Source organism: Megascapheus bottae, chromosome 22 (genome assembly GCF_031878675.1).
Source record: "Megascapheus bottae isolate mThoBot1 chromosome 22, mThoBot2.hap1, whole genome shotgun sequence".
Classification (NCBI taxonomy): Eukaryota; Metazoa; Chordata; class Mammalia; order Rodentia; family Geomyidae; genus Megascapheus; species Megascapheus bottae.
The window spans coordinates 15,241,759-15,267,167 of NC_143530.1; the positions used below are offsets into that span (position 1 = coordinate 15,241,759).

Below are 25,409 nucleotides of genomic sequence, written 5' to 3' on the forward strand. Positions count from 1 at the left end.
GGAGGTAGCCTTGAGATGAAGAGCTCAGGGACAGCACCCAGGTCCAGAATCCAAGCCCCAGGACTGACAACAAATGAAACTAAACAAAACAATCGGTTTAGTATGCTTTCTACATATTCTTGTATGCAATCAAGAATGCAAAAATGATTTTTACTCAGATTATTGAATAGATAGTACCCAATATTATTGGATAGTTCTTTGTAACTAAGTCCCATTGGGTTCACACATTGTAAAGTGATCAATACAGTTGTTAATACGTTATATTTCAAGGAGTTTAATGTAATAGTAATTATTGGAAAGGTAAATAACTGATATATGAATTCAAGATGACATTAAACTTTAAATTGTTATTAGCTGATGTACAGAGTGTAAAGATAACATTTAAAACACATGTACTGTTTCATGTTCTGAAAATTAGGAGGCAAATAAGCAATAGCCACCTTGCCCAGCTTACTAAACGAATTTTATCAACTTATAGCCCCAGACAAAGTCACCAGAAGGATTCTAGAGCAGTATCCCATTTATTGAAATTATCCTTCATTATTGACTACAATACAATATTAAATGCAGCTGGAACATGTTTTCCCATCTATTTTTCATTAGGTTTTCCAAACTCTAAATAATTTTGAGCAGTATTCACATTACCTTCTTGCATATTTATAAGTAAGAAGTAATTAGTAGTTTGTTTTTCTTTCATTTTTGACTCAGAGTTTCCCTCTGATCATCTTGGTGAAGGCGGTCTTGATTTCTTTGTTCCTCAAAGTGTAGATCAGTGGGTTCAGTCCAGGAGAGACCACAGTGTACATGATGGCAACAAGCCGGTCCTGGTCCACGGAGCTCCACGAGGCAGGACGCGCGTAAATGAAGAGAACAGGAGCGTATAAAAGAATAACTACTATGAAGTGGGAGGCACACGTGGACAGGGCTTTGTGCAGCATGCTGCAGGAGTGGGTCTTGAGGAAGAGATAGATGATGATGTAGAAATAAGAGAGAAGGATCAGAACAAACGTGCACATGCCAATAGTCCCAGAGACAGTATTGAGCAGCCACTGGTTGAGCTCAGTGTTCCCACAGGCCAGCTCCAGCAATGGCTTCACATCACAGAAGAAGTGGTGGATCTGGTTGGAAGCACAGAAGGTCAAGCGAGATGTCATGACTGAGTGCATCAGGGCATGGAAAAAGCCAATGGTCCAGACAGTGACAGCTATCTTGGCACAGAGCTGGGGACTCATGATGACAGGGTAGTGAAGGGGTTTGCAGATAGCCATGAGGCGATCAAATGCCATCACAGCCAGCAAAATGACCTCTGTGCTCCCCAGGAAGTGGAAGAAATGCAGCTGGCTTATGCATGCTGAGAAGGAAATGGCTTTGTTGGTAGATAGTAAATTTCCCAGCATCTTTGGCACTGTCACTGTGGAGAAACTTATATCTAGACATGCCAGATTTCCCAGAAAGAAGTACATCGGTGAGTGTAATCCCAACGCAAAGATGACTACAGTGAGGACAGCTCCATTCCCAGCCATGTTGACAAAGTAGACAGCGAGGAAAACAGTGAAGAGAAAAGGATTCAGTTCCTGGATGTCTGTAACTCCCAGGAGGAGAAATTCAGTGACTGAGCTTTGGTTCAGCATCACTGAAAAGATGATTATGACAGTGATTTGTGGAACACTGTATGGAGAACCAGCTGGGTTTGTCTTGGCAAGACAAATAGGGTGCTGTGTTTTACATAATTCCACCTTAGATTGTATCTGGCATTTGTCCCTAGGACTAATGTTACTTATTAGTTATGTATCCATTTTTATGCTCTTACCTGGTGAAGTTTGCAGTTCAGAGCCACACAAGTAAGACAGTCTTTGTATTTCCATTGACTATTGAGGTAGAAAAACCGTTGAGATAATTCATGCTGTTGATTGTGGCACAAACTCTTCATACTTCCAAAGCCTCTCCTTGTCTTTCTGAAAAATCGAGTCATTGTTTTAATAAGGCACAAATCTCTAGACCTAAAAATCCCGAGAGAATATTGTCCCCTGGGCTGAGCTGAATTCATGTAAGATTAATCAAGAAATCTTTTCACCCCGGCAGTATATGGAAATTTCCTCAGACATCTAATATATAGTATTCTCTTTTACAAAAAGCCTCCCTAATATCTTTATTATGCTGATCCCTTAGTTTCAGAGGTATAGACAACCTAGATATCAATAGCATATGGTATTTTCTTTCTTAGCGCATTGTAATTGTATCAAGTTATGATCCTTTTAAGACTTTCGTACATGTCTTTCATATCCTTTGAGCATGCACAGCCCTCAGATTACCTCTCTGATTTTAACTACTGAGTTCTAGATTTTTCTCTGGCCTCCTAAAAGTGCCCACAGCACTCTTCTAAATTTTTATGGAATGAGACTGGTACTGGAGATTGAATTTAGGACCTGGGCACTGCCCCTGAGCTTTTCATTCAAGGCTAGCACTCAACCAGTTTGAGCCACAGCAGTACTTCAGCCTTTTAGGTGGTTAATTGGAGTAAGAGACTCAAGGACTTTCCTGCCCTGGCTGACTTTGCACTTGGATCCTCAGATCTCAGCCTCCTGAGTAGCTAGGATGACAGGTGTGAGCCATTGGTACCTGGCTTCAAGATGTTTTGGCAATCATTGGCATTGGCATTGGTAAACTTGATTCCTGTCCCATGAATGTTTCTGTGATTTTCATTCATAGATTAGATTCCTGCATGGTCAAATCCTAAAAGTGAGTTCAGATACCTTGAGTGTCCTTCAGTCTGGATTGTGTACATATGCCTTTGTTTAGGGTTAGGATCTCTTACACTCACCACAAAAATGGTGAGAAACAAAGTTAGATAGCACATGAAATTTAAGAGACAGTGTAAAATACCCAGGAGAAATGTGTGCTTTCCTCTCTGTTCTTGAGTGTGGGCTTGAGGTAAGATGAAATTATGACTGAATTTAGGCCTGTGAGAATTCGTGGTGTGTGTTGTTAGTGCACAGAACTGTTCTAGGGGATGGCAATTTCAAAACATGTTTTTGTTGTTGTTTTTTTTGTGCTCAAGGTTAGTGCTCTAACACTTGAGCCGTAGCTCCACTGGCAGCTATTTTTGGTAGTTAATACTGGAGATAAGAGTGGCATAGACTTTACTGCCTGGGCTGGCATAATTCTCAGATCTCAGTCTCTGGAGTAGCAAAAAAGGAAAAGAAAAAAAGAGAAACAATTCATAGAGTGAACAGACACATAAGAATTGAGGGGAGGGGCCGAGAGTGCTTGCTTAGCATGACAGAGGATCCAGATTCGACCCGTGGGTACTACATACACAGAAAAAAGCTGGAAGTGGTGCTGTGGTAGTGTTCTTGCCTTAAGAATGCCCAAGGACAGTGCTCAGGCTCTGAGTTCAATCTCCAGTACCAGTCCATCCCCGCTTTTCCCTGGGAGCTGTTCCAGGACAGGAGTGTTTGGGCCAGGCTGGCCCCGTCTGGCGTGGAGACCCAAGCCTCCTGTCCCTCTCCTCAGGGAAGCTCAAGGCTCACATTGAGTTCTGAGTTCCCCGAGGCAGTGGCCACCCCGTGTAACCGTCAGGGCCTGCAGTGTGTGGCAGGCCCCATCTTCTGGATGGTTCTCTTCAGGACAGCCTTGATGTCGGCGTGGGCAGGCTGTGGATGATGGGGTTGAGGATGGGAGTGACCACAGCAGAGAAGAGGGACAGCCAGGCGTCAGTGTCCGGGTCATAGCTGGCCTTGGACGGATATAGATGAAGATGGCCGTGCCGTAGAGGAGGAGACGACGAGCGGGTGGGAGGAGCAGGTGGAGAAGGCCTTGTGCCGGCCTTGGCTGAGGGCATGGGAGGATGGTGCCAGGATGAGGGCGCAGGGGCAGAGGATGGCGAGGGCCGCGTCCAGGAGGATCTGCATCTCGTGGAGGGTGGAGTCCCCGCACAGGAGCTGCAGCACCCGGGCTGGATCTCACAGAAGAAGTGAGGGATGGCGCTGGGATGGAGAAGGGCAGGAGAAGATGAAGGGGGCCTGGTCCTCGCCCACCGCCCTGATGCCCTGGGGAGCCGCAGACACAGGGTGGGGCTTGGCAGCAGGTGGGGACCATAGGGACGCGCAGATGGCGGCCAGCTGGACGCATCCTGTGGTGCCCAAGAAGAGGAGGAAGAACATGCAGAGCACAGCTCACGCGGGACGTGGCGCCGGCGGGGGCGCAGCGCTGCAGCAGTGCGGGCAGCGTGATGGTGGTGCAGGCCAGCTCCAGGCCCGAGAGGACCCGGAGGAAGAAGTCCATGGAGACCACAGGTTGGTGTGGTGGACGCCAGAAGCACAAGGAGGAGGTGGAGACCAGGGCGAGTAGGTAGATGGGCAGGAAGGCGAAGAGCAGCCCTGCAGGTGGGCCAGGCGAGAAGCCCACCAAGAGGAATTCCTTCACCAGGGAGGTGCTGGCGCTCAGGATGCTTAGTGAGGGTGGACAGCCCCTCTTTCCCTCCTTCCCTCCTTGCCTCCTTCCCTCCTTGCCTCCTTCCCTCCTTCACTCATTCCCTATTTCTCTCCTTCCCCCTTTCACTCGTTCACTCTGTCACTGCTTGCCCTGCCTTGCCATCAGGCCCGGGACTGGATGTGTCCTCCCAGCAGATGGTTATTTATTTATTTTCTCTGCTTAACACCAGAACTTGTGCCATGTTGAAGGCATGAGAAACCCAGCTGCAAATCGAGATTTCCTTTTCTCTTCTTGGTCCCTTGTCAGTCTTTTGGTTTCTTTTCCTTTCCTTCTTTATCCTGATGCTCTTTTCCTCTCAATTGCTGCACTCATCCCTCTCTGTCCTCTGCCTCTGCCTCTCTCAGCCCAATTTTTCACCTCAGGCTCTCTCCCCTCTGCTTATCTTGATTTACCCCCTTCCTTATCCAATTTCAAATAACCAATTAAGCATATATAAAATATATCAGATAACAAGGTGAGATATTGTAACAATATGAGGTAACCAAGGGTTGGCAAGAGAGATGAGAGATAACAGTACATTAAGGACAACAGTCACTCATTATATGGCTTTTGTTTCCTTCTGCTGGAGGTCCTTACATTTAGTGTCATACTATTTGGCCTAATGTCCCTAGATTTTGTTCTGTTGTGAATCTCTGCTAGGAGAGCCCAAGGTTTCTACTGATTATGACAAATGAGGGAAACCATTGAGCCTATGTTCCTTTGAGTCTGGCTTACTTCACTTAATATGATTTTTTTCTAAGTCTTTCCATTTCCTTACAAATGGGGCAATGTCGTTCTGACAGCAGCATAGAATTCCATTGTGTATAAATACCACATCTTGTTGATCCAGGAGTGAGATTCTTTAAAAAAAAATGCTCTGGAAAATGAGAAGACCTATCCTCCATTGCTTATTTTTATAGTACAGCTTCAGAAACACCATCCATTTCTATCATCATGTACACTCGAGCCCCGGAACTGCACACAGAAACTCCATTAACTGCTCCCACTGACACACTGCATTTATACGTGTAAGTACAGGAGAATGACCCAATATCCTTGGATATTAAGTTGATCTATAATCACAAATGCATCAGTTTTTGTATTATACACTGACATCATGGCAAAGAACAATGGAAGTGAAAATGTACTTAGCATCAAAATATAAGCACCAAAAGACAGGCTTAAGTAAACATCAGTCCAAATTCTGTGCAGATACAACCATATATCAGAAATATAAACTAACACACAGATACTTTTTCAGTGGAGAGTTCTTGCTTCATTCCACCTTGGGTCCTCTTTCAGTGTTTTCCAGGATGGGATTTGAACAGTATTCTTAAAAAATTTATCTGTAGAAAAAGCTTGTACTAAAGGCATTGGATGACGTGCGTGTTTTTTCCTCTTTCTACATATGGGGTCCCTCGTGAGGAGAGTAGGTGTGGTGTCTCATCAAGTCTCTGAGGACCTGAGTCTCCAAGCCAATTTGACTTTCCAAGAGTTAGAACTTTTCACATAACTAATTAATCTATTATTTTGGAGTCTGTTCCCTCCATCACAAGAATTTTAGTTGACCTCTCAAGAACATTGTAGCTATTGGTTTCTTTATCTCTTTCATATCTCTGGTCAATGATAGTTTTTCTTTCTCATGATTTTTTTCTATCAATGTAGACATTCTGGTATGTCTACACAATGTAACAATTCATTTTACCTCACTGGTATACTTAATAATCAATTTACTTTGGTTTTGCTGGTCCTAGGTTTTGAACTCTGTGTTTGGACACTGTCTCTGAGCATGAGACGCACCTCTAGAAATTCTGGCATTTTTTTAATAGCAGTCCTGGGGCTTGAACTCAGGGCCTGAGTAGTAACCTTGGGCTTTCTCAAGGCTAGAGCTCTACCCCTTGAGCCACAGCACCACTTCCGGCTTTTTGTGTGTATGTGGTACTGTGGAATTGAACCTGGGTCTTTGTGTATGCTAGGCAAGCACTCTACTCCCACCAGACCAAATCCCTAGCCCCAAATTCTGGCTTTTTGTGATTAATTGAAATTAAGAGTTTCATAGATTTTCCTGCCTAGGCTTCCTTTGAATCTTGATTCTCAGATCTCATCCTCCTGAGAAGCTAGGATTACAGGTGTGAGCCACTGGCATCTGGTAGTAAATTTACTCTCTAACTGTTCAGAGAGTCTCTTTTGCATTTCAGTCATTCTTTTTTTTTTTTTTTTTTTTTTGCCAGTCCTGGGCTTGAGCTCAGGGCCTGAGCACTGTCCTTGGACTTTCTCAAGACTAGAGCTCTACCACTTGAGCCTCAGCACCACTTCTGGCTTTTTTCTATGTATGTGGTACCGAGGAATCGAACCCGGGCTCTTCATGCATGCTAGGCAAGCACTTTAACCACTAGGCCAAACTCCCGGCCCCTGCATTTCAGTCATTCTATAGAGAATTACGCATGTGAGAGAAACATTTTTGACCTAGTGAGCTTAAAAATAATAATTTCCTGGAAAATCATTCCTAATTTCTCTTGCTTTGACTTAAAAATTGGTTATACAAGTGTTTTATTTACATTCTCATAATTGACTTTATTATTTAAGTTATATTTCTTCTGTGTCTATACATATTTTCTTAGAACTGGTGAATTCTATTAGTTAGGTGTTTTCAAAACATGTATATTTCTTGCATTAACAAGCTCCAAACTAAAAATTGGCCTAAACAGTAATTTCACTTATTGCTTCATATAAGCCAAAGTTCATGGTTTAATTATATAAGATTTCCCATACTTTCCTACAGATTCCTTTGTCTCTCTCCCTTTTATTAGGTTTGGCTGAAACTAATGAGAATGCCTGTAGCTAAAAGATCAAAATGTTATCATTTTACCACGGAATTAGGGAACTATGGCTGCTCTGATCTGAGAAGTCCTCAGGAATCTTGTTCCCTGTCTGTTTATCAGTTCCTGTTCCTGCGGTGGGGTCCTTTTAGGATGGAGATAGCTCTTTTTTAGAGAACATAATGCAGTAAAATACTCTGTATTATTATCTATTCAGGTAAACTTGCTACTAGTTTAGAACTGAACCAAGGGCACTGCATGTTCTATGCTTTACCACTGAGCAATATCTCCATGACACCGATATTCTATTCTTTTTTTTCTTTTGGCCACTCCTGGGGCTTGAACTCAGGGCTTGGGCACTGTCCTTGGACACTTTTGCTCAAGGATAGTGCATTGTCTCTTGAGCCACAGCAACATTTCTGTTTTTTTTGTGTATGTGGTACTGAGAAATTGAGCCCAGGGGATCATGTATGCTAGGTGAGCACTCTACCACTAGGCTATGCTCCTGGCCATATGTAATATTCTTGTCAAATATATTTAAGTAGATATAACCTGAGTATAACTATAAGGCAACCTTCACAAGCCAAGTTGGTGGTATATTATAAAGTGAACTAACTTATACAGACTCTTCAAAAATAGTAATCCCAAAAAGTAAAAGGAAGGTAGATAAGGATAAATTTTACACATCAATGAATATGTTATATCGAAAACTTTTTATAGAACTATTGGAAGTTAATAAAACTGAAATGAATAATGCATATAGTCTCAAAATAATTAAACTTTATAATTCAGAATCTGAGTAAACTAGTTCATAGAAACAAAAGGTGTTCATTTTTCTATTAAAATCACAGACACTCATTTATGCCTCTGATGTATTCAGAAATCACCCTTAGGCTCAGACACTTGTTAATGTTCAGGATAGCAGTTGGAGGGTTTGTGGAGCAATTGGGAACCTGCCTGGTCCACAAGGCATACAGCTCTCTGAGGTAGGCAGTGGCTCTGAGTATACAAAGAAGGGAAGTTGCTGTAGTGAAAGCAGCCATGAGGCTTCTGTTTGACACTCAAGCTAGTGTACAGTGATCTGAGCATTGCTAGGGTTCAGGTCCATTTTCCTTACTATGTGGGAAAATGCTGAGCTACTTGACTATTCCTATTCAAATGATGAGCAACAACATTTCAATTCTGCCACTACCAATCCTGTCCCAATATTGAGAATATTTTAACTGAAAACGTCCAGGTGGTTAGAACTTGTAGCCAATTGCTTGTCATTAGTAACATAAATACCTCAAAACAAGAAAAATGGCACAGAATGTGTGTGTGTGTGTGTGTGTGTGTGTGTGTGTGTGTGTTTCTGTTTGTGTGTATGCAGGCGCACATGTGTATGTGTGTCTCTGTGTGTCTCTGAAGGCAATCTGACTCTTCTGGAACTCAACAACCCTATAGCAAAAACCCAGTAATGATAGTGAAGTGGATAAAGGCATAGAAACAATTAAAACAATTTAAGCTATGCTTAAGAAGGGGTACTTTAAGCCAGGCACAGTGGCTCATACCTGTAATCCTAGTTAATCAAGAGGCTGAGATCTGAGGATCACTGTTGGAATCCAGTGTTGGCACTAAAGAGCATGAGACTCTTATCTCCAATTAACCACTAGAAAATGAGACGTGGGGCTGTGGCTCAAGGGTTGGGTGGTAGTCTTGAGCTGAAGAGCTCAGGGATGGTGCCCAGACCCAGAGGCCACACCCCAGGACTGACAACAAACAAAACTAAAGAAAAGAACAGTTGGTTTAGTGTATTTTCTACTTATTCTTGTATGCAATCAGGAATGCAAATATGATTGTTACTCAGATTACTGAATAGATAGTAGCCAATATTGGTGGATAGTTTTTGTAACTAAGTCCCATTGGGTTCACACATTGTAAAGTGATCAATATAATCGTCAATACTTTATATTACAAGGACTTTAATATAAGAGTAATTATTGGAGAGGTAAATAACTGATATATGAATTCAAGATGACTTTAATTTTTAAATTGTTATTAAGTTATGTACAGAGGGTAAAGTTTCTTGTTCTGAAAATTAGGAGGCAAATAAGCAATAGGCACCATGCACAGTTTACCAAACCAATTTTATCAACTGATATCCCCCAGACAATGTCACCACAGGGATCTAGATCAGTATCCCATTTATTCAAATTATCCTTACATTATTGACTGCAAAACACTATCAAAAAAGCTGGTTTTCCCATTTATTTTTCATTAGATTTCTCCAAACGCTAAAGAATTTTAAGCAGTATTCCCATTACCTTCTTGCTTGTTTATAAGCAAGAAGTAATTAGTAGTTTGTTTCTTCCTTTCTTTTTTTAACTCAGCGTTTCCCTCTGATCATCTTGGTGAAGGCGGTCTTGATTTCTTTGTTCCTCAAAGTGTAGATCAGTGGGTTCAGTCCAGGAGAGACCACAGTGTACATGATGGCAACAAGCCGGTCCTGGTCCACGGAGCTCCACGAGGCAGGACGCGCGTAAATGAAGAGAACAGGAGTATATAGAATAATAACAACCATGAAGTGGGAGGCACATGTGGACAGGGCTTTGTGCAGCATGCTGCAGGAGTGGGTCTTGAGGAAGAGATAGATGATGATGTAGAAATAAGAGAGAAGGATCAGAACAAACGTGCACATGCCAATAGTCCCAGTGACAGTATTGAGCAGCCACTGGTTGAGCTCAGTGTTCCCACAGGCCAGCTCCAGCAATGGCTTCACGTCACAGAAGAAGTGGTGGATCTGGTTGGAAGCACAGAAGGTCAAGCGAGATGTCATGACTGAGTGCATCAGGGCATGGAAAAAGCCAATGGTCCAGATAGTGACAGCTATCTTGGCACACAGCTGAGGATTCATGATGACAGGGTAGTGAAGGGGTTTGCAGATAGCCATGAGGCGATCAAATGCCATCACAGCCAGCAACATAGCCTCTGTGCTCCCCAGGAAGTGGGAGAAATGGATCTGGCTTATGCATGCCGAGAAGGAAATGGATTTATTGGTAGAGAGTAAATTTCCCAGCATCTTTGGCACTGTCACTGTGGACAAACTTGTATCTAGACATGCCAGATTTCCCAGGAAGAAATACATCGGCGAGTGTAATCCCGACTCAAAGATGACTACGGTGAGGACGGCTCCATTCCCAGCCACGTTGACAAAGTAGACAGTGAGGAAAACAGTGAAGAGAAAAAGATTCAGTTCCTGGATGTCTGTAACTCCCAGGAGGCGAAATTCAGTCACTGAGCTTTGGTTCAGCATCACTGAAAAGATGATAATGACAGTGATTTGTGGAACACTGTAAGGAGAACCAGTTGGGTTTATCTTGGCCAGACAAATATTCTGCTATGTTTTACATAATTCCACCTTAGATTGTATCTGGCATTTGTCCCTAGGACTAATGCTACATATTAATTATGTATCCATTTTTATTCTCTTACCTGGTGAAGTTTGCAGTTCAGATCCAGACAAGTAAGACAAACTTTGTATTTCCAGTAACTATCGAGGTAGAAAGACAGTGGAGCTAGTTCATGTTGTTGATTGTGGGACAAACTCTTCATACCTCCAAAGCCTCTCCTTGTCTTTCTGAAAAATCAAGTCAGGGTTTTAATGAGGCACAAATCTCTATACCTAAAAAATCCCAAGAGAAAATTTTCCCCCAGGGCTGAGCTGAATTGATGTAAGAGTAAACAGGAAGTCTTTTCACCCCCAGCAGTATATGGAAATTGCCTCAGACATCTAATATATAGTGTTCTATTTTACAAAAAGTCTCCCTATTCTCTTTATTATGCTTGTCCCTTAGTTTCAGAGCTATAGACAATGTAGATATCAATAGCATAAGGCATTTTCTTTCTGTACTTAGTGCATCATCATGTTTGTATCAAGTTATGATCCTTTATGAATTTCATACATGCCTGTAATATCCTTTAAGCATGCACAGCCCTTAGATTAGCTCTCTGATTTTCCTACTGAGTTCTGGATTTCTCTCTATATATCCCTATCTGTGCTCACAGTACTCTTCTAACTTTCTATGGGACCAGACTGGTACTGGAGATTGAACTTAGGGCCTGGGTGCTGCCCCTGAAGTTTTCACTCAAGGCTAGCACTCGACCAGTTTGAGCCACAGCACTACTTCAGGTTTTTAGGTGGTTAATTGGGGTAAGAGACTCATGGACTTTCCTGCCCTAGCTAACTTTGCACTTGGATCCTCAGATCTCAGCCTCCTGAGTAGCTAGGATGACAAGTGTAAGCCCTTGGTACCTGGCTTCAAGATGTTTTGGCAATCATTGTCATTGGCATTGGTAAACTTGATTCCTGTCACATGAATGTTTCTGTGATTTTCATTCATGGATTAGACCTCCTGCATGGTCAAATCCTAAAAGTGAGTTCAGATACCTTGAGTGTCCTTCAGTCTGGATTGTGTACATATGCCTTCAGTTAGGATTAGGATGTCTTACATTCACCAGAAAAATGGTGAGAAACTTAAGGGACGGTATAAAATACCCAGGGTAAATGTGTGCTTTCCCCTCTGTTCTTGAGTGTGGGCTTGAGGTAAGATGAAATCATGTCTGAATTTAGGCTTGTCAGAATTCATGGTGTGTGTTGTTAGTGCACAGAACTCTTCTAGGGGCTGGCAATTTCAAAACATGTTTGTGTTGTTGTTATTGGTTTTTGTGCTCAAGGATAGTGCTCTTAACACTTGAGGTATACCTGCACTTGCAGCTATTGTAATGGACTTAAGAGTCGCACAGACTTTCCTGCCTGGGGCTGGCTTGGAACCATGATCCTCAGATCTCAGCCTTCTGATTACATAGGGATTGTAGGATTACAGCAGTGTGCCACTGGCACTTAGCTTTATGGGGAGTTTTTAATGTGGAAGCTTCATGTGAGTCGGAATTACGTTTGGAAGGAAAAGTCATACAAGGAAAGTATCAGCAAATAATTCTAAACACCTTCATGACATATATGATATGATACCATTTATAAAAACCATATGCTAGTCGGGTGCTGCTGGTGGCTCATGCCTGTAATCCTGGCTAATCAGGAGGCTGAGATGTGAGGACCGTGGTTCAAAGCCAGTTCAGGCATGCAAGTCCATGAGACTCTTATCTCCAGTTAAACTGCCAGAAAACTGGAAATGGCGCTGTGGCTCAAGTGGTAGAGCTCTAGCCTTGAGATGAAGAGCTCAGGGACAGCACCGAGGCTCAGAATTCAAGCCCTATAACCGACCAAAATAATCATATGCTAGAAATATTTTTATGAAAATCTTAAATACAGGAAAACCTATATTCACTACATTGTGGGAACCTCTATATTATCATCCTATCTATCATCTATCTATAAATTATCTCCAATGCAAGAAGAAATTTGATGATATTACATATATACATATATACATACTGTGAATCTATTTTGGTGAAAAGGAATAAGTAAACATCACTGAATTAAATTACAAGGCTTCAGGATAGCAAAAGAAACAATTCATCACCAGGTGCCGATGGCTCGTGTCTGTTCTTGGTTCGAAGTCAGCCTCTACAGGAAACTGTGAGGCTCTTTTATAGTCCAAGGTGCTCAAAGCTGTAAGTGGTGCTGAGACACAGTGGCAGAGTGCTTGCCTTGAACAAAAGACTGAGGGACAGTGCCCAGCCCAGAGTTGAAGCCCTAGGAGAAACAAAAAAGAAAAAAAATCAAGAGAAACAATTGATAGAGTGAACAGATTCGTAAGAATTGTGAGGTGGGGCCGGATTTTGGCCTAGTGGTAGAGTGCTTGCCTATCATGCCTGAAGATGCGGGATTGATTCCTCAGCACCACATACATAGTTTGCAGGTCAGAGCCACACAAGTAAGACAGTCTTTGTATTTCCATTAATTATCCAGGTAGAAAAACAGTGGAGATAGTTCATGCTGTTTTTTTGTGGCATAAACTCTTCAAAGCCTCCAAAGCCTCTCCTTGTCTTTCTGAAAAATGGAGGCATGGTTTTAATGAGTCACAAATCTCTAGACCTAAAAATCCCAAGAGAAAATTTCCCCCCAGGGCTGAGCTGAATTGATCTAAGAATAAACAGGAAGTCTTTTCACCCCCTCAGTGTATGGAAATTGCCTCACACATCTAATATATTTTACAAAAAGCCTCCCTATTCTCTTTATTATGTTTGTCCCTTAGTGTCAGAGCTATCGACAACCTAGATATCAATAGTATAAGGCATTTTCTTTCTTTACTTAGTGCATCATTGTGTTTGTATCAAGTTATGATCCTTTATGAATTTCATACGTGCCTGTAATATCCTTTGAGCATGTCCCACCCTCAGATTACCTCTCTGATTTTTCCTACTGAGTTCTGGATTTCTCTGTCTAACTTTTCATGGGATGGGTCTGGTACTGGAAACTGAAATTAGGGCATGAACGCTGTCCTTGAGTTTTTCACTCAAGGCTAGCATCCTGTTGCTGTGTTGAATAAATATTAATTGATTTGTGTATGTTGAACCATCTGTGCACCCCTGGGATGAATCCTGTTTGATCATAGTGTATGATTTTTTTGATGAGTTGCTGAAAACGGTTGGCCAGTATTTTGTTGAGAAGTTTTGCATCAATATTCATCAAAGAAATGGGTCTATAGTTCTCTTTCTTTGATGAATCTCTGTCTGCTTTCGGGATGAGGGTTATAGTGGCTTCATTGAATGAGTTTGGCAAAGAGCCTCTGTTTTCAATTTTGTTGAAGAGGTTGAGGAGTATTGGTGTGAGCTCTGCTTTGAAGACTTTATAGAATTCAACTGTGAATCCATCTGGCCCTGGACTTTTCTTGGATGGAAGGTCTCTTATTGCCATTTCTATGTCAGTGATCAAAATAGGTCTGCTTAGTTGGATTAGGTCTTCTTGGTTCAATGTGGGTATTTTAATATTTGCTAGAAATTCATCCATTTCTTCTAGATTCTCAAATTTGTTGTCATAAAGGTTTGAAAAGTATACCAGCATGATGCTCTGGATCTTGGTAATTTCTGTTGTGATATTTCCATTCTCATCTGTGATTTTGTTTATTTGGGTGTACTCCCTTCTTTTTTTGGTAAGATTTGCTAAGGGTCTGTCAATTTTATTTTTTCAAAGAAACAACTCCTTGTTTTGTTGATTCTTTCTGTAGTTTTTTGTACTCCAATTCATTTAGTTCTGCTTTGATTTTAATAATTTGCTTCCTTCTATTGGGATTTTAGGGTTAGTTTGTTGCTCTTTTACCAAGAGCTTAAGGTAGGACATTAAATTATTGGTTTGCAATTTTTCCAATTTATTAATGTAAACACTCAGAGCTATAAATTTTCCTCTGAGTAATGCCTTTGCTCTGTTCCAAAGGAGCTGGTATTTTGTGTGCTCCTTTTTGTTAAATTTCATAAACTGTTGAATTTCTGTTCTGATCCTCGATGACCCATTGGTGATTCAACAATGTGTTGTTCAATCTCCATGAGTTACAGGGTTTTCATTGGTGGAGACTGTTGTTCAGTTCCAATTTGGTGCCCCTGTGGTCTGAGAGAATACAGGGAATAATTTCAGTGTTTCTGAATCTACACACATTTGCTTTATGCCCTAAAATGTGGTCTATTTTGGAAATTGTTCCATGTGCTGCTGAAAAAAATGTATATTGTGATGTTCTTGGTGAAATATTCTGCAGATGTCTATTAGATCTAGTACGTCTATACAGTTTTTCAATTCTGAAGTTTCTCTGTTGAGTTTTTGCCTAGTTGATCTGTCCATAGGTGAGAGTGGTGTGTTAAAGTCACCAACAATCACTGTGTTTCGATCTATGTGTGGTTTCAGTGAATATAAGGTTTGCTTGATCCACGTTCAGTGCTCCGGGATTAGGTGTGTAGATATTTAGGATGGTTATATCCTCCGGGAGGAGAGATCCCTTTATTCGTATGTAACTTCCTTTGTCTTTTCTCACTCATTTTAGTTTGAAGTCTATTTTATCTGATATGAGGTTGGCGACTGCAGCCTGTTTATGGGGGCCTTTAGCTTGATAAACTTTATTCCAATCTCTCAATTTCAAAAAGTTTTTGTTTTTTAGGGTAAGATATGCCTCTTGAATGCAGCAGAACGATGGATCTTGCTTTTTGATCCAACTAGACAGTCTATGCTGTTTAATTGGAGAGTTAAGTCCATTGATATTGAGAGTTAGGATCGAAAAATATTTACTAGTTCCTGCCATTTTTAAAAGCTTTCATTAGGGCCTGTGTCTTGACAGTTCTCGTGGTACTTAGCTGGTATGAGTTTTAGGTGCCATTTCTTTGTCAGTATCACATTTGTGTTTGTTTTCAATTTGTAGAACATCTTTGAGAATTTTCTGTAATACTGGTTTGGTTGCTACATAATGTTGCAACTTTTCCTTGGAATGGAAGGATTTTATTGTTCCCTCAGTTATGAATGAGAACTTAGCTGGGTACAGTATTCTTGGTTGGTAGTTATTTGTCTTAAGGGCATGACATATATCCTTCCATTTTCTTCTTACTTGCATGGTCTCTTCTGAGAAATCTGTGGTGATTCTGATTGGTTTTCCTTTTTAGGTGATTGTTCTCTTCTCCCTGGCTGCTTTTAGAATCCTTTCATTGGTCTCTATTGATCCTGTACGGATTACAATGTGGCAGTGGGATGTCCTTTTCTGGTCAGGTCTGTTTGGGGTTGTAAAAGCTTCTTGTATCTGGATGGGCCTGCCCTTCTGGATATTTGGGAAGTTCTCAGACCATTCCCTGAAGTCTATTTCCAATACCATTGACCTCTTTCTCCAGGCTTTCTTCAATACCAATTAGCTTTAGATTATGTTTCTTAATTGTATGTTGGACTTCCTGAAGTGTTCCCTCAAATTTCCTAGATTTGGTTTGACACATTTTCTGTTCTTTCTCTATAAAAACTAGGTTATCTTCAACCCCAGAGATTCTTTCTTCTGCATTGTCTAACCTGCTATCAATAGTTTCTAAAGTATACTTTATCTCCCTTCTTTCCAATTGCTCATTTTTGATGCCTTGCATCTCTTGTTTTAGATTGTGTATGGACTTCTTTAAGTCCTTGATTTCCATTTGAGTGGTTAGCTCAGCAACTTTACGCTCATTGAACATTTGTTGGAGTTGGGTCAACTTTTTGTTTGTGGATTCTATAAATTCATCCATTTTTCTTTGTAAATCCTTTGTTATGGTCTCCTTTATGGCTTCCTCATGTTCATGTATCTCCTTCTTTATGGTTTCATCTTGTATAGGTATGGCTTCCTCACGTATCTCTTTCTGTATGTTTTCAAACTTTTCATTATTCATGTTTATCAATTGTATTTGTATAGCATTTAGAGGACTCTCCTCTAGTTTTGCCATTGACTGCTCCATTGCCTGTTTATATTGGGTGGGAGATGCTATTCCTTGATTTGCCAGTTTTCTTGAGTTCTGCCCATTTGAAAATGGGAGCAAGATTAATACTGCACAAGACTATAATTTTTTTTTTTGCCAGTCCTGGACTTGAGCTCAGGGCCTGAGCACTGTCCTTGGACTTTCTCAAGGCTAGAGCTCTACCACTTGAGCCTCAGCACCACTTCCGGCTTTTTTTTTCTATATGTGCTACCGAGGAACCGAACCCGGGTCTTCATGCATGCTAGGCAAGCACTTTAACCACTAGGCCAAACTCCCGGCCCCAAGACTATAATTTTTTTAAAGAATTTATTAATGTTGATTTTTACATCATATTTTATTTTATTTTATTTTTTTGCATTTTTTATTGTAATTAGTAAAAGGGTTACATGATATTTGCCAGATAGAAGGTGCATTAATTCACATACATTGATACCCTTTCACATGTCTTGGTACCCATTTCCCTCCCCCCCACCCCCACCCATCTTGGTTTTACCCCCTTCCCTATCAAATTTCAAATATCCAAATACAAATAAATTCAATATATCAGATAACAAAGTGAGATACTATACCAATATGAGATAACCAAGGGACAGCAAAGGAGATGAGAGACAACATAGTACATTAAGGACAACAATCATTTGTTATATGGCTTTTGTTTTGATATCCTGGAGGTCCTTTCAATTAGCTTCATAGTATATGGCCTTATGTATCAAGATTTTGCTCTATTGCAGATCTCTGCTAGTAGAGCCCAAGGTTTCTACTGATTATGACGAATGAGGGAAACCATTGAGCCTATGTTCCTTTGAGTCTGGCTTACTTCACTTAATATGATTTTTTCTAAGTCTTCCATTTCCTAACAAATGGGGCGATGTCATTCTTTCTGACAGCAGCATAGAATTCCATTGTGTACAAATACCACAACTTGTTGATCCACTCATCAACTGAGGGACATCTAGGTTGGTTCCATATCTTTGCTATGGTGAATAGTGCTGCAATGAACATTGTTGTGCTAGTGGACTTAGTATGCCCTTGTTTCTGGATGGTTGGGTAAATGCCAAGTAGTAGAATTGCTGGGTCATAGGGGAGTTCTATGTTTAGCCTTTTGAGGCACTGCCACACTGATTTCCATAGTGGTTGAACGAGTTTGCACTCCCTCCTGGCCACATCCCCTCCAGCATCTGTTATTATTCGTTTTCCTGATCCTGGCCATTCTAACTGGAGTGAGGTGGAATCTTAGAGTTTACATCATATTTTAAATGACAAGTTTAATATACAAGTGTTCAAGGAATGAATCTCTATTTACAATCACTGGGACTTAGTATTTAGAAATTAATCACAATTAGGCTAAGGGTTTGTATGTCATAGAAACATTAATTTATGAAATAAACATTATGTCTATAGAGTCATAGGTTTCTATGTCTATATAGTTATGTTTATATTTCTATTACCATGTCCATAGCTTTGGGTATGCAGTTATTGAGTCCTCGCTCTTATACACTTTGGATTTAATAGCCACATATTAAGGATACCATGTGCCTTTTGTTTCTTAGGTCTTGACTTGTCTCACTCAACATGATTCGCTCTAGATTCATCTACTTCCCTGCGAATGCCATTATTTTATCTTGTCTGTTGGCTATGCAGAATTCCATTGTGTATATATACCACATTTTCTGTATCCATTCATCTGCACTATGGCATCTGGATTGTTTCCATCGCCTGGCTATTGTGAATAGTGCAGAGATGAACATAGCTGAGCAGGTGTCTTTATAATATCTTGGGTGATGATGTTCAGGATAGATGCCCAGAAGTGGTATGGTAGGATCGTAGGGAAGGTCTATTTTCAGTTCTTTAAGAAACCTCCACACTGCTTTCCAGAGTGGCTGAACTAGTCTGTATTCCCACCAGCAGTGTAGTAGGGTCCCTTTTTCTCCACAACCCCACCAGCAACTGTCATTGTCTGAGTTCAAAATCTTGGCCATTCTTGTTGGGGTAAGGTGGTATCTTAGGGTTGTTTTTATTTGCATTTCCTTTATGAACATAGATGATGAACATTTTCTCATATGCTTTTCTGCCATTTTAATCTGTTCTTCTGATAAGTCTCTCATTAGTTCCCTTGCCCATTTAGTGAATGGGTTGTTGGGTTTGGGGGGATTAGTTTCTTGAGTTCCCTGTAGATACTGGATATTAAGCATTTGTCAGATGTATTGTTGGTGAATATCTTTTCCCAGTTGGTTGGCTGTCTCTCTACTTTTGCGACTATGTTTTTATCTGTACAGAAGCTTTTTATTTTTAGGTAGTCCCATTTATTGAGTCTTTCTCCAATCTGTTGTGACCCTGGGATTCTGTTAGGAATCTTTTGCCTGTGCCTATGAGTTCCAGTGTCTCTCCTACTTTATCATGTAGCAGTTTCACGGTTTGCGGTCTGATGTTGAGGTCTTTGATCCACTTTGAGTTAATGCTTGTGCATGGTGAAAGGCTAGGGTCAATTTTTAGTTTTCTGCATGTGGCTGCCCAGTTTTGCCAGCACCAATAATTGAATAGAGTGTGTTTGTTGCACTGTATATCTTTGGCTCCTTTGTCAAATACAAGGTGATTATAGGTATGTGGTTCTATTTCTGGGTCTTCTATTCTGTTCCACTGATCTTCTGGTCTGTTTTTGTGCCAATACCAAGCAGTTTTTGTTATTATGGCTCTATAGTAGAGTTTGAAGTCTGGTATTGTAATACCACCAGCATTGCTCTCTTTCCTAGAATTGTTTTGGTAGTCTAGGTCTTTTCTTGTTCCATATGAATCTTTGGATTTTATCTTCTATTTCCGTAAAGAATGTCTTTGGGATTTTGATGGGGATTGCATTGAATTTGTATATCAATTTTGGCACTATAGCCATTTTCACTATGTTGGTTCTCCCTAGCCATGAGCATGGGATGTCTTTCCATTTCCTAGTGTCCTCTTTAATTTCTTTCATTAGGCTTTTATAGTTTTCATTGAATAATTCCTTTACATCTTTGGTTAAGTATATTCCTAAGTATTTTATTCTTTTGGGGGCTATTGCGAATTGGATCATTTTCCTGATTTGCCTTCTGTTTGTGTATTGTTGGTGTACGAGAAGGCTACTGACTTCTGAAGGTTGATTTTGTATCCTGCCATTTTGCTAAAGTATTTTATTCTAGAAGTTTGGGAGTAGAGTTTGTTGGGTCACTCAAGTAGAGGATCATGTCATCTGCGAATAAGGATAGTTTAATTTCTTCTTTCCCTATGTGGATCTCTTTAATGTCCTTTTCTTGCATTATTGCTCTGGCTAAGGGTTCCAGCACTATACTGAAGAGAAGTGGAGAGAGTAGGCATCCCTGTCTTGGTCCTGATTTTAAGATGAATGGTTCCAGTCTTTCACCATTTAGTATAATACTGGCTGTATGTTTTTCATATATGGCTTTCACTATTTTGAGGAATGTACCTCTTATTCCTATTTTTTCTAGTGCATTCAACATGAATGGATGTTGTATTTTGTCAAATGCCTTCTCCGTGTCCAGAAAAAGTATCATATGATTCTTATCCTTAGCTCTATTGAGGTGATGTATTACATTGATTGATTTGCGAATGTTAAACCAGCCTTGCATCTGTGGGATGAAGCCTACTTGATCATAGTGTATGATTTTTTAAATTTGTTTCTGGATTCTGTTGGCTAATATTTTATTGAGGAGTTTTGCGTCTGTGTTCATTAGAGAGATAGTTCTGTAGTTTTCTTTTTTTGTTGGGTCTTTTCCTGGTTTGGGGATGAGAGTAATATTAGCTTCATAAAATGAGTTTGGTATTGCTCCTTTTGTTTCTATTTCTTGGAAGAGTTTCAGGAGTATAGGTGTTATTTCATCTTTAAACGTCTTGTAGAATTCCGCAGTGAATCCATCTGGACCTGGGCTCTTTTTGGTTGGCATTTCCCTGATTGCGTCCACAATATCGTTGTAAGAGATTGGTTTGTTCAATTTGTTTACCTCACCGTTGTTTAGTGTGGGTAGCCTATATTTATTTAAGAAATCATCCATTTCTACTAGATTTTCTTGTTTCTTTGAATATAGGCATGGTAGTACCTATTCATTATGAACTGAATGTCGTGGGAATCAGTTGTGATTGTTCCCGTGGGGCCTCTAATCTTGTTTATTTGAGTCTCCCCTTTCCTTTTTTTGATTAATCTTGCTAGGGGTCTGTCTATTTTGTTAACTCTTTCAAAGAACCAATTTTTTGATTTATCAATTTTGTGTATAGTAGATCTTATTTCGATGTCTGATATTTCTGATTTTATTTTTGTTATTTCTGTCCTTCTAGCTGTTTTAGAATTAACTTTTTCTTGCTCCTCTAGGTGTTTCAGGTTTTTTTAACGTTATTTACATGCTCTTCTTCTGTCTTTTTAATATGCACTCCTAGTGCGATAAATTTGCCTCTTAGAACTGCCTTTGCTGTGTCCCATAAGTTCCTTTGTGATGTTTCTTGATTGTCATTACATTCAAGGAAGTTTTTAATTTCATTTCTGATCTAATCTGTTACCTGGGAGTTATTCAGAAGTGTGCTGTTTAGTTTCCAAGTGATTGAATGCTTTTGACTTTGACTGCATTGTTCAGAATTAGTCTGACTCCACTGTGGTCTGATAGAATGCATGGGATTATATCAGTCCTCTTATATCTGCTTAAGTGTCTATATGAACTATTATATGATCTATTTTGGAGTGTGTTCTATGTGCTGCTGAGAAAAATGTAAAAAGTTTCGCCATTGGGTGGAAGACTCTGTGTATATCTGTTAAGCCCAGCTGGGCTATGGTGTCGTTTAAGTCGACGGTGTCTGTGCTTAATTTTTGTTGAGTTGATCTGTCATTTGTTGAGAGTGGTATATTGAGGTCTCCCACTATGATTGTGTTTGAGTCTATCTTGTTCTGTAATTCTAAGAGAGTTTGTTTGATGAATTTGGGTGCTCCCGTGTTGGGGGAGTAAATGTTTATAACTGTAATATTATGGGCATGGATTGTACCCTTTACTAATATATAATGGTCATCTCTATCTTTATGTACTGAGTTTGCTGAGAAGTTTTGTCAGAGATTAAGATTGCTACTCCTGCTTTTTTGCATGGTGCGTTGGAGTGGAAAATTCGTTTCCATCCTTTCACTTGGAATTTGTTTCTGTCTTTGGCAGTGAGGTGGGTCTCTTGGAGGCAACATATGGATGGGTGGTGTTTCTTAATCCATTCTGCTGCTCTGTGTCTTTTGATTGGATTGTTCAGCCCATTCACATTTAGGGAAATTATGGAGAAGTGGTCAGTGTCCATTGTCGTTATTTATTTTTACTTCTAAGTTTCTTTCTCTCTCTTTTTCCCCCTTTTCTGTTTAGTGAATTATAGATATTTGCTTCTTGATGGCGGTTCTTCATGTTCTACAATTTGTTCTTGATTAATTAGTATTTTTTGTAACACTCATTTAGTGTGCACGTATTCATAAAGCTTCTCTTTGGAGTGAAATATTCTTGTTTCTCCCTCAAATGTAAATGCTAGCTTTGCTGGATATATCAGTCTGGGTTGGCAGTTGTTGGTCTTCAGGACATCAATAATGTTTTTCCAAGCTTTTCTTGCATTTAGGGTTTGCGTGGACAGATCTGCTGTAATTTGAATTTTTTTTCCTATTGTAGTATAGCTCTTTCTTTTTGCAGCATTTAAGATCAATTCCTTGGTATTCGGGTCTAGTGTCTTTATTATGATATGTCTAGATGAGTTCCTTCTAGGATCTTGTCTGTTTAGAGTCCTGAAACTATTGAATAATGTGAGTATTTTCCCTTTTGAGGTTGGGGAAGTTCTCTGCTATGATTTTGGTGAATAATAGTTGCATTCCTTTGTCCTGAAATCCCTCCTCAATCCCTATTATACGAAGATTAGACTTCTTTGCTGCATCTGCCAGTTCCTGGAGCTCTCTTTGGTGGATTCTGACTGATTTTTCCAAGGTGGCGATTCTCTGTTCCAGCTCTTGTGTTTTGTCTTCCGTTTCTGATGTTCTATTCTTCATCTCCGTCAATCTGCTGCTTAATGCCTCCATTTTTGCTTGAAGTGTGGACACTGAGTGATCATATTTGCTGTGAGGGTATTAATCCTTTCTTCTATTTCTCTTTTGAATTCGAGGAGCTCTTTGGTGATTTCCTGCTTATGTTCCTGGAATTGTTTTTGAATTCTGTTTTAATCTCTTTAGTCATGTTCACAATCATCTCCTTGAATGGGGTCATGTTTCGTGTCTCTCCAGGTGTCATTTCTTGGGATGGTGACATCTCTCTGTTCCTTTGCTCTTGTTTCCTTTTGGGCTTTGCGTGGGACTTTGATTATTTATGTATGTTGTGATTCTTCTTTGAGCTCTCTTCGGCATCGAGAACTGTTGTTGTAGTTCGCTCTGTGGTCGGTAGGTGGTGGTCTTTACTTGGATTGGGACTGGTGGTTATGGGAATCTGTGTAAACCTGTGGTTCTTGGACAAATTGATTCCTCTGCTGACTGGGTCAGAGTTTGCAGTTTTTGCAGGTGTTCAGCCTGTTCCCAGAGGCTGTGTGCTGCTACACGACTAACTCTCAGCCCAATGAGAGGCCTCACAGTGGGCTGTGGGTTGGATCTGCGTGCTTCAGTCTCAGCGCGCTGGGCAGATGGTTGGTTTTCCTGTGCGGCTTCCAGGGGTGGCCCCCGGCCAAGGGTCTGGAGTTTGGGGGTTTCCAGGGGCTCTCAGGTAAGCCAGCTGGTGTCTGCTCTGTTCCCAGGGGTGGGGCCCAGCTGAGGATGTGGGCTCCAAGGGTGGAGCCCCGCCTTTCTTATTCTCAGAAGGTGAGCTTGGCTGCTGGTCTGCCCTTCAGTTCCGCTGCTTTGGCCAGGAGACTGTGACTATGGGGGGCCCCTTGGTGCTGTCTTGCTGGGGATTCCCAGCTGGAGGGTGTCCAGCTCAAGATTTGAGGGGGACAGATGCTGGCTCCTAGACTCCGTGCACCTCACCCGCTGTTGGAAGGCAGGGTCTCAGTGCCCCCCACTCTCCTGATCCAGTGGCCTGGGAGAGGAACCTGTTGGGCGGGTGAGCTCGGACACTTCTACCCCCTTTGGTGAGGTGCTGGGTCTTAGCGCCAGCCCGCTGGTCAGTCTCTGGTCAAAGGCCTGGGAGAGGAGCCTGTTGGGTGGGTGGGGGCTGGGACACCTCTGCCCCTTTGGTGGGGTGCTGGGTCTTTGCGCCCACCTGCCTGTCAGTCTCCAGTCAATGGCCTGGGGGAGGAGGCTGCTGAGGGAAGGGACAGGATTCTAAATTCCTTGCCCCCCTCTCCTTGTCAGTCTTTCTTGGGCGGGGTGGAGGGGTCTGAGTTAAGTTCTATAGTTTGGCACCAGCTCTGCTTTCCCAATGGGTTTCGGGACCCGCTGGGCTACCCACTGGGCTACTCACTCCTCTGCATTTGGCTGTGGGTGCTTCACGGTGTTGGAGATTCGTTCACTCCCCTCGGATCTCCACCACTGCTTGTGCTCCGCATCCGGGTTCCGCTGCTTGCTGGTCTGGTCTGCGCTGGTTCCTGCATCTGTTTCTGCAGCTTGCTGGCCTGGTCTATGCTGGTTTCTCTGGTGGTCGGTGCTGCCTGGCTCGGCGCCCTCCGCTGCCGCTTTTCCTGGCTCGCCAGCGGCGAGGGGTGGGGGAGGGGTCCTCGCGTTCGGAATTCTTTGAGAAAGTTGGATGTGAGCTTTATCTGGATTTCTTTTCCAGTTTGAGTCCTTATCCGTTGCTTCTTGAGTTTGTTGTTGTAGATTTCTTAAGGTAGTTGGCTTGTGGGACTCCCTGGTTCTCTCTTTTTGTGGGAGAGAGCTAGGCAGTGTCCCTATTGTCTCGGCGCCATTTTCCAGTCTCAAGATTATAATTTTTAAGATATAACCAACCTAGAGGTCTTTAGCTGGCCAGACAATAGATGTTCACAATTTTAGATTGCTATTATCACTCTCCCTCTTTTTGTGCACTTACAAACAAATCTAATACCACCACTGGTCACTGTTTATGACCAAAAAACCCTAAAACCCTCAATCCAATCTCTATTGTATTTAGTTCCCTCTGGACCTCCAGTATAATTGAACACCTAGATATGCAGTATTGCTCAATAAGCCTCAACTGTAGATCCATGCATTTTAAAAGCTGAAGGATGAACAGAGGACAAGAGATAGAACAATAGTATGAAAGACAAGAGGGGAGGTAAGAAAAGAGTAATGTAGGAGTGTAAGATTAATATAGTAATGAAAAAAAAAGGATAGCGTATGGATACCTGACCTAAGGTGGTAGAAAGGTACAATAGCTGAGTTCAAAATTTAGAAAAAATAAAATTTATGAAAAGAAGAAGAGTAATAAGAATACAGAAAGAAAAGAGGAAGGTATACAGAGGAAGGTATATATAGGAGAGTTCAGTGATAAAATTTTAAAGAAGTAAAAATAAACAAATAACAAAAAAAGAAAAACAAGAAAAAAGTTGGGGGGAGATCCTACAAAATTTTGAGTTCTTAGACAAGAAATACTGGGGCTAAGAACCCAGGTATTAAAAAGCAGGTGACTGTATCAATAAGGATATCATTTGTATCCAGTCTGTATCCAGTGCTGTCACTATGTTTCTAGGAAAGACCACAATGACAGAAGAAAAGCGAGGGGGGGAAAAAGAGGAAAGAAAAAGAGGGGAAAAAGAAAGGTG

The 25,409-nt window shown here is 41.1% G+C and overlaps 2 protein-coding genes and 1 pseudogene across 2 annotated transcripts; all 3 read right to left on the reverse strand.

Moving 5' to 3' along the window:
* Nucleotides 1-704: 704 nt before the first annotated feature.
* Nucleotides 705-1,631, reverse strand: LOC150048001 (olfactory receptor 12D1-like). The gene has a single exon (XM_090355342.1). The coding sequence runs from the start codon at nt 1,629-1,631 to the stop codon at nt 705-707; it is 927 nt and encodes a 308-aa protein (XP_090211468.1).
* A 1,944-nt stretch (nt 1,632-3,575) lies between these two features.
* LOC150048002 (olfactory receptor 10C1-like) lies at nt 3,576-4,163 on the reverse strand (annotated as a pseudogene).
* Nucleotides 4,164-9,657: 5,494 nt separating this feature from the next.
* Nucleotides 9,658-10,584, reverse strand: LOC150048003 (olfactory receptor 12D1-like). Its single transcript, XM_090355244.1, has one exon. The coding sequence runs from the start codon at nt 10,582-10,584 to the stop codon at nt 9,658-9,660; it is 927 nt and encodes a 308-aa protein (XP_090211370.1).
* Nucleotides 10,585-25,409: the final 14,825 nt, after the last annotated feature.